This window comes from Anthonomus grandis, chromosome 8 (assembly GCF_022605725.1).
Source record: "Anthonomus grandis grandis chromosome 8, icAntGran1.3, whole genome shotgun sequence".
Taxonomy (NCBI): domain Eukaryota; kingdom Metazoa; phylum Arthropoda; class Insecta; order Coleoptera; family Curculionidae; genus Anthonomus; species Anthonomus grandis.
Genome location: NC_065553.1, coordinates 6,915,629 through 6,925,913, shown reverse-complemented (window position 1 = coordinate 6,925,913; position 10,285 = coordinate 6,915,629). Strand labels below are relative to the sequence as shown.

The following is a 10,285-nucleotide window of genomic DNA, read 5'->3' as shown; positions in this document are numbered from 1 at the left end:
GTGTTTTTTCTTAACCTTTTTGTCCTTATCAAACATACTATTTTAGTATTCCAGGTAAGCAACGTTAAAAGGTGGCGTTGTCAGGAATTAGCTAAACCGAAAAACCACAATACATTTGACTTGAAATACATTTCTTAACCCTTAACAGCGGACCATGAGCACAGATGTAAGTAGCTCCGCACTCTGTGTAAGTTTTTTTTTTTTTTTTTTTTTTTTTGGTAAGGTGAGGGAATGCTCTTTTACGCACACCCAGCTTGAGCTGGGTAGTGTGGGACTCTCCTATATAGGCATACCCACTAAACCACTCACCAAGCAAGGTTTGACCTCTCACCTCCACTGCCCGGTTACGGGTCGGAAAACCTGCTTAACCGGAACCTCTATGTTCGGTTGCCTCTTGCTCTTTTCTAGAAGAGCGCCTCTTTTCAGAGTGCTGTTTCTTCCCTGTAGCCAGATGGCGTTCGTTGCTGCCGTTTCGGGTACCTTTCGCGCTTTTAGTCCCACAGAACACAGAACACAAAGAGGAAAAGGTCCTTGGTCTGTTTTCTGTGTTTAGTTCTCTACCACGTCTGAAAGTGATATTATTGCCAAATTTTTCTTTCTTGGCTTTTTCGTGTTTCGAAGTCTGTCAGACTCAGTGTCCGTACGAGAGGTTACGTAGTGTCCTACATTATGGAGAGCCCGTGTGCTCTATTCTGTGCCCGGAACATCGAAGCAAGCAAATGTTTTTGATTCCGATTTTGAGAAGAAAGTTAAGTCATGGTACAACGAAATCAATTCTGATAATAGTGACATTGAGGAAGATAGTATTCTGTGTTTAGAGAGTGATCATGATTCTGCAAGTGAACAAGAAGCTAGTGATGATGAACACGAACAGGAATATGTGCCCAACGAAAATAGCATGTCTGAAAATAACAAAGCCCCTAGTGACAGTGACTCTGAAAAAAGTGATGATGAAGCAGAACTAATAAAAAGTGGACCTAAAGCAAGTGATAGTAGTCGACAAGAACTAAAATCGACTCAAAAATATATCTATGGAAAAAACCGTTTTAAATGGAGTACGCTGGAACCTGTGAGGAATGTTCGCACCCAAAAGCATAACATATTACAGTTGCCATTGTCTCGTTTAGATATAGAAGATCGGACTAATCCAAAAATATTTTTCAATAAACTTTTTTCTGCAGAAATGTATGGGTTATATATTAAGTTATTATCAGTGGCGAAGCGTGAACTTTTTTTTCGGGTAGACAATCAATAAAAATTGTTAATTAGAAAAAAATGTGTATTCAATATTATTCACTTTAATGAAATAGAGAATGAAAGCGCATTAAATATTAACTCAAAGAGAAAAATTATGTAGTGATATAAAAAAGAAAAAAATATTTACTACTAGCATAAAGAGATAGATGGATAAAAATAAATACTACTTTCAAAAAAACACAACATAGGTATAACCATTACCTATAAATCCATAATATCCATTATTTTAAAATTAATTAAAGACAAATAAAAACACAACTAAAATACAATTGCCAATATCGAACAGTCGTTCATAAATAACCACTAAAATATTCACTAAAAAAACCTTTTCTTATACACCCAAAAATAAATAAATAAATAATAATAAAAAATAAAAAAATATTTAATATAAAAAAATAATATAAAAAAAAATTATTGCAGCACGCGCCCGCACCAAATGCCAAATGCAGATTCATCAAAACAAAACAAAACTGAAGATGTATTGCGGCCGACCAGATCAACCGTGTCCATAAACAATAACCCTCAACAGCATAATAAAATAGCTGGTCGACTTCGATAGACAAAAGCTCCAATGTCTTTCCCGCGAGTTAAATTTCGCAGCCACTGATGCGACCGGACCTCTGTCACCTGCTTGATGCTTATTTGGTTCGATTAGATGCTCCAAATTTCGGAAGACAAATATCAATGTGTCTTTCTGGGTCTCGTATACATTAATTGGGTGTCAGTCCTGCATTTTTATTTTAATTGGTGCGTCAGGCCAGGATTAATCATGTTTAGATGCTATATAATATTAGTAAGGAGAGCGACTACGTTCTGTGTTAATTTTTTTTTAAATTTTAATTGAACAATTATACGAAATAATTACGTGATAAATTAATGACAAATAACTGGATAATTTTGGGTAGACAGTGTCTACCTTGTCTACTCGTACGCTTCGCCACTGGTTATTATAACCCATACAAATAAAAAAACTAGAAAATATGAGGCAAAATTACAAGCGGCTTGACAGACCTGAACTTTCTAAACTTACAATTGATGAGCTAAACGCTTTTATAGGCTTACTACTATATACAGCAATTTTTAAGTCGAATGATGAAGACATCCGAAGTATTTTCGCTACAGATGGTAGAGGTCGAGATATTTTTCGAGCGATAATGTCAATGAAAGAAAGCAAACCAACCCAGCAGCAGCAATTAGTGAGATTTTTAACATGTTTGTTGAAAATGCCAAAAACTCATATATAATCGGAGCTACAGCTTGCGTGGACGAAATGCTGGTAGGATTTCGAGGAAAATGCTATCGAGGAAAAGTTTCAAATGTATATGCCATCGAAACCTGAAAAATATGGGCTAAAAGTTATGGCATTGACAGATGCCAGAACTCAATATCTTTATAATGCATATATATACACAGGGAAAGATACTGATGGCCACGGATTAACAATGAGTGAAAAAAAACTTAGCAAACCTTCGCAATCAATTGTGAGATTAGCTAAGCCCTTATTTAATTCAAATAGAAATCTTTCCGCTGACAACTGGTTTTCGTCTATAGAACTTGCAGAATATTTGCTAAAAAATGGACTTACATTTGTAGGAACTCTAAAGAAAAATAAAAAGGAGATTCCTCCAGAATTACAACCGAAAAGTAGGTGACACCCTTTATGGATTCAAAACAAATATGACCATGGTTTCGTATGCAACTAAAAAAAATAAAGCAGTCATCCTGCTATCGTCCATGCACCATTCGAAATCTACTGATCCTAAATCTGGAAAACCTGAGAATATAAGCTTTTTTAACTCCACAAAAGGTGGGGTTGATGCTATGGACGAGAAATGCGCTAAATATAGCTGCAGTCGACGTACTAGGAGGTAGCCTATGGCAATATTTTATAAGTTGTTGGATATTTGTAGTGTAAACGCCTTTATAATTTACTCATCATATCCAAATAATGACATGAGGCGTTTTGATTTTGTAAAAAAATTAGCAAATCAGTTGATAGAAAATCATTTACGCACAAGAGTACAAAAACATAGTTATCTAAAGAAATAAAACTTTTGATTCGTCGAATTTTACAAATCCCTAGCGAGACGCCTGAAATGAATGAAGAAAGACTTCCAACTCGAAAGTATTGCTATATTATGTCCTTCTAAATTAAGAAGAAAGACTGCGTTCACATGTTTATTATGTAAGCGGCCTATTTGTTTGCAATGTTCAAAGAAATGTAGTATACACTGTATGGATAAGCGAGATTGAACACAAAAAGTCGGGTCATCAATTGACTTGCAGGTTTTTTTCAAAGAATATTTATTTTAGTTTGGTATTTTTGTATAAGTATTTTATCTGGAGCGTGGTTCAGTGTTTTCTCTAATTATAAATCCTCATTTTTCTTTAGTTTTATATGAAACATTTATACTTTTTTGTAATAAATAAATAAATAAAAAGTACATTGGGAATTTATTATTTACCAAAAAAAAAAAAATTTTTTTAAATTGAAGCACATTACACACGGAGTCAGGCAGACTCCGTGTCCGTAGTTGTGTAATAAAAGTTGATGTCCGTAGTCGAGGGTTAACCAATATTTTCTCAAATATTCTGTGTGACAAAAAATGATCACCCATACCTTTCTGAAACTTACAGCAAATTCCTGAGTCAAGTTTCAGTAAACATTAGTTAGAACTGTTTATATTTTACTAATTTTTGTTGTTATTTAAAATACTGACTTCATAGGATAGGTTCCATTAAAAACTTAGTAAATAAAACGAAAAACATACTTAAATATTTTTTACTTAGAGTATTTCTATCTTAAAATATACAGCAGACACATCCTGATCTTTTTACATGTTTGTAAGTAGTTAAAAATATAGATTCAACGGACTAGTGCGAGCTAAACGACATTAAATTTTAATCTGTACATTTTACCAATCGACCTATTTATATATATATATGTATATTAATTTTATAATTGTATACAGGGTGTTGAAAAATAATTTTTACACCCCCAGTATTATTTATCCCCTGACAAACTATGAGCACTATTAACACCGATACAAAATCTATTAAATTGTGTCACTGGCCTAACCTCGACCTGATAAAAACACGTTCAATAAAGTATTTCTGTACATATCTTTAAATAGGAAAAATAGAGTGTGTGTGTTTTATTCAAATGCGAAACAAAAATCGATAACAAATAAAATTATTGTCTTTGCACTACAGATTATTTGTGCACCAGACATATCGGAACAAAATAAGTAACAATTAGCACGAAAAAAAAGAACAATAAAACAGGCTTGAGACACACATGAGACTTTTTAAGTATAATAAGTATGCCGCCTTAAGAACCAACAATTTGATATGCTCAAACAAAAATCCGTGTGAGTCAAGCCACGATTAAGGCTTGGGTAAGGATAAATCTCCACCTCTAAACTTACAAAGAGGGCGAACCAATAAATAAAAAACTTTTTTTAGTTTTTATTGATTTACCCTATTGTATTTATATTTAAGTTCGTTTTAAAACAGGTACAATTCAGTTTTTTTTACAAGTACATGACGTTTGGGACTTTTGCAGTATTGGCAAGCAAATACTATTAATAGGTATATATTGGACCTTATGAAAACATGCTTGATTGGTATAAAACGAACATCAATGATTTTTAAATAATTAGATATTGGGTATATATAATAATTTAGCGTAACAATTAAACAGACTATATAAATTTAAAATAGTTTAACAATTATAATAAATACAAACATTAAATAGGTAAATTAATAATTACACTGCGGACGTACAGCTTTTATTAAATCGCTATTTAGGTAAACCAATTTTTGTGTCAAATCTAGTACCAAACATAGTTAACAAAGAACAAGAAAATTAGAGACACTGAAGTTAAGTTAATTTAAGATTTATAGTTTTGTTTTTCTACAATTGACTATTCATAGCTTTGATATACTTAATTTTCACTATTGGTTGTGATATATTTAAGATTCACTAGAACTCAAGAGCCGCATGGATTTTAATAACATTATTTGAAATTTAAGGTAATTTGACACTTAATTGGTTTAGCTTTACAATTTGACAATTTTTTCTATTTTATGAAAGAACACTTAACAATGAAAGAATTTTTAATGCAAGACATTCCAAATTTTGTAAATGTAGACAATAGGATTTGAAAATTTACTGTAAATCCACAGATTTATTTTATAAGTTTAAAAAAGTAATGCAGCAATTGTAACTTTCAAGTAAAACCAATGCCTTGACTAGGATATATATTCTAAAAAATTACGAAATATCTAAGCCAGAAAACATTCAATAATATTTTTTTTGTTTTTGCCTTACCTCCTGTAAAAGTCCCAATCACAACCTAAATTACAAAAAAAAAAATAATAAAACTAATCATCACTTTACAAACCAACTGAATACCATTTATAACATCCGTCCTGCTTAACTTACTAGTTGAAAGTGTCCATGTCCTATAAATGATAGAAGGGTATTTTGTAATTCTACAAAGTAGTATACTACACACTTGAATGCAAAAAATTATAAACAAAGCTATAGTCAATTGGGCAACAATGAGACCTATTGGTTTCCAAAATATATATCAACAAAAAATCACCTTATGAGTGATAAAATGAATGTCAATAAAGCATTAAATACTGGATGGCCCAAACAAACCTGTGCCATTTTTTTTTTAAATTAGATAGTAATTAAGCTAAGAGGATAAAAACAATGAACATATATTTTCTCAAATTTTGTTTGTTTGTTTTAAGATTGTGTAAATATGAAGATATTCATTTGGGTCATCCTTTATATTCTCCTAGCCCCTATCAAAAAATAAAGCAAACCAACAACACAACCACAACCAAATACAAACAACTAAAGGCACATACACCCTAATATGCAACAAAATTATAATAAACCTGTTAGCTAACGTTTATTAAATAGGCATACAAAACTATTAACAATAACAACTCATTTGAACATGTCAGATAATCGTGAATTAAATGGACTATCAATATTTAAGGTGACACTTACTGTATCTGCTCGGTCAGGTAGCATTTGTTTGTACAATTGTTCAATGAGCCCCCGCCTGGAATTAGAAATAGTAGGTAATTGTTTATTAAAGTAAAAGTCATAAAAAATATATTAAGATTCATATAAAATTATGAAAAGAAGTTTGGAAACTTTAGGACAGTTAGTATATTTGTTCTTGGTAACTTATTATAGCCTACACGTAATTATAATATTAATTAGATAGGTATAAAAGGTGGTGGAAAAGTACAGTTACATTTCAGAAGCTCGTTCTTTATTGAACAGTAATCTCAGAGAAAGTGTCACACAAGAAACAGTTATAAAATATCTTTGTATGCCATTTTTAAATAATATTCTCACTACAAATAATTCCCAAGTAAAGAACATGTCCCTAATCTAAAATTCTACATTATGATAAATCATAATGTAAGCAAAATTTTAGTAAATTCTAAGGACAGAGATAATAATATATTAGATAAAAGTGATGTCTACAAGTTAAAGAGAATGCGAAACATCGTATGTTGGGAGAACTTGTGATCATTAAATATTAGGATTGATGAACACCTAAAAAATCCTAATAAGTCCCCATTTGGACCATATAAACTTCTCTAACACAGATTTGAATCAGACAAAGATTCAAAAATTTTAGTCAATGTCAAGAATAAAAATTTTATGCGTTGGGATTTCTCGGAAGACATAGAAATCAATAATGACATTTCTTCTAATGACAAGTACTTAAATACACCAATAAAATAGACTTCATTCACTTTAATCATGAAATTTGCATAGTGTTGCCGCAAGAGACGAGAGATTCTCGTCTCTCGTCTTGTCTGGACCTCTCTCGACGAGACGAGAGAACAAATTTCTCTCGAACTAAAACACGAGACGAGACTAGAGAAACACCTTCTCTCGACGAGAAATTCTCGTTTCTCTCGGTCTCTCTCGTAAAAAAATTTTTTATATGATCTTTCAAATAGGTACATGAAAAGCATAACTTTAGTACTCTGTACCGATACGCTAATAATAAATGTAGGTGTTTTATTTACAAAATGTGGATTTATGTACCTAATTTCGTAAACACCTTAACCACTTTAACCACAGATATAACTAGCTAACGCAAGCGTTAGCTAGTTATATCTGTGGTTTTCCCCACCAGTTTGGCTAAATAAGGTAAGGTAAATATGAGTTCTTTTGATCATATTTGATGGTTACTATTTGATCATACTTTGATGGTAATTAAAGTATTAAATTTCCTTATTTTTATGCAAGGATTACACCCTCGACAAGATGCCGCTTACCTTTAAATCACCCTGTATAGATCAGCGTCCTGTCTTTTTTTTTTTTTTGGTATTTTTGTTATGTTTTAACGAGAGGTACGAGAGAAACGAGAGACGAGACAAGAGAAGGCTTCTCTCGGATGAGAATATCGTCCTCTCGTCGAGACAAGAGAATAATTTTCTCTCGTCCGACGAGACGAGAGAGGGTCTTTTCTCGTCTCGTCTCGTCTTGGCGGCAACACTAAATTTGCACACCCACATTGGCTCATCTAATAGAATACTTTGTTTATTTACCATCCAATCCTATAGACTAATAAAAACAATTCCAAATATTAATACTATTCATCAGATTATCGTTATACTCACTTTTATTACATTTTAAACACATAATTTTTTTAACCGTTGTATCTCTGTATATACAGTCTTTTAATTGTTTTCTGTTGTGTTGAATGTTTGAAATTTTAAATTATATAAGTTTTGCTAATTTTAAATTGTGACGTACGTTTGTTTAAATAGTGCGTTTTGTCATGATATTTCACGTTTTGACTTCTTTAGGGAGAAGATTTTCTGTTAAATTTTGACCTGTAAGTTTGATAATTTTAGTTCTTAAGTTATATCCTTTACACCTTTTAGGTAGCACTGATGATGGCTATTTCTTAGTCGAAAGCGTTTAGCTGGAATATATATACACGCTATAAACACGAAATCTCTTATCGCATTTTATTTTGTGCTTTTTTTTTTAATAAATTGCTCAATGGATGAAATGAAAATGGGGTTAAACTTCATGTGATACCTTTATTTAATGGTCATCAAATTCTCTTTTCAACAGGTCCAACAACAAAATAAAATAATATTTTCTATATGTCTCATCACATTTGTAACCAAAAATAGCAAAGAAGAAAAAAAAACACAAAATGTCAATTTTGTCTAAAATTCATCGTTTATGATAAGTGCGCAAAGTGTTGACATCCTGCATCTACACAATATAATAAAGATTTTGTTCAAAACCATCAATGATAGCGTTATTCATTTGACTCTACTAAGTTTTATAAATTTTTCTTTTTAAGTGACACCATAAAAAAATCTAAGTGGGTCAAGTCAGGTGATCTTGCGGGCCACTCTATTGGTCCTCTTCGGCCGAATAGCTCGAACAGCAGTAATGAGGAGGTGCACCATCTTGTTGAAATCTTGACATTTCGGCAACGTAATTATCATTATTTTCTATATTCATTAACGTTTCCGTCAATGCAGAACCGATCGCGCCTTTTAATGATTATTGTAGATACAGTTCTCCATTAAGATTTCCTTGAATAAACAAAGGACCAATTAAACAATCGCCAATAAAATTGTGACAGTTACCAATTCCATTTAGGAAAACCGAACACTCATCGGTAAAAAAATGTCAAATAATAAATTTGGAATATTTACTATTTGTTCGGTCATAATATCGCAAAATTCCAAAAATCTGTCAAAATCATCTTTGTTTAATAGTTGAAGAAGATAAATTTTGTAGGATTCAAATTTATCTTTAAAATTCTGCGAATGCTCGTACGAGATACGCCACATGCTAAAAGTAATTGCCCTGGGCTTAATCTACGAGGGTGGTCCCAGAAGTACCCGACCCTAGAAAAAAAACACGAAAATTTTGGAAACAAATGTATTTATTTTTCAACATATTCTCCTTTTAGCTCTATACACTTTTCCCAGCGATGTTTTATAAGTTCGATACCCTTTTTATAATAAGAACTGTCTTGCGCCTCGAAATAGCCATTAACTGCAGACATCACTTCTTCATCGTTGGAAAATCTTTGACCACTGAGCCAGTTTTTTTAATTTAGAAACAGAAAATAATCTGAGGGGGCTAAATAGGGTGCATGAGGTAGCAATTCAAACTTTAATTCGTTAATTTTGGCCATTGCAATAACGGATTTGTGAGCTGGTGCATTGTCTTGATGAAACAACACTTTCTTCTTAAACAAATGCGGCCGTTTTTGCTTGATTTCTTCGCTCAAACGTTGCAATAAGTTCGCATAATACTCGCCGTTGATAGTTTTACCTTTTTCAAGGTAGTCAATGAAAATTATCCCTCGCGCATCCCAAAAAACCGACGCCATGACCTTGCCTGCAGATGACACGGTTTTCGCCTTCTTTGGAGCCGGTTCTCCCTTTTGAGTCCATTGTTTTGATTATTCTTTTGTCTCAAGTGTGAAGTGATGGACATGTTTCATCCATGGTTATGAAACGACGCAAAAATTCTGCTTTGTTGCTATTAAATTTCGCTAAACACTCAATTGAAACATCTTCACGACACAGTTTTTGCTTGAGTGTGAGCAAACGCGGCACCCATCTTGCACAGAGCTTTCTCATGTGAAAATTTTCAGTTAATATGCGATGTACCGCACTTTTTGAAATGCCTACTATGTCCGCTAGCTCGCGCACTTTCAGTCGACGATCATCCAGTACCACTTTGTGAATTTTCTTTAAAATTTCTGGCGTCGTCAGCTCATTTGGTCGACCACTGCGATGCTCGTCTTGGCAGCTCGTACGGCCTCGTTTAAACTCTGCTACCCAATATTTTACTGTTGTTAACGAAGGAGCAGACTCAACCACAGTAGAATTCAGTTCAGCTTTTATATTGGTTGGGCTGAGGCGTTTCAAATAAAAGTATTGTATCACGTAACGATGACCAATTTTCTCCATTTTCACAAATTCACTGAAAACGTTC

At 32.8% G+C, this 10,285-nt stretch overlaps 1 protein-coding gene across 1 annotated transcript in view; it reads right to left on the bottom strand.

Moving 5' to 3' along the window:
- Positions 1-4,025: 4,025 nt before the first annotated feature.
- LOC126739133 (protein phosphatase 1A) overlaps positions 4,026-10,285 on the bottom strand; it is a 31,525-nt gene continuing 25,265 nt past the window's right edge. Inside the window, exons 8-9 of the mRNA XM_050444659.1 lie at positions 6,287-6,341; positions 4,026-5,724 (exon numbers count right to left, since the gene is read on the bottom strand). Of these exons, the coding sequence (XP_050300616.1) occupies positions 5,704-5,724; positions 6,287-6,341 (76 nt within the window). The 3' untranslated portion in view covers positions 4,026-5,703. The remainder of the gene's footprint in view (positions 5,725-6,286; positions 6,342-10,285) is intronic.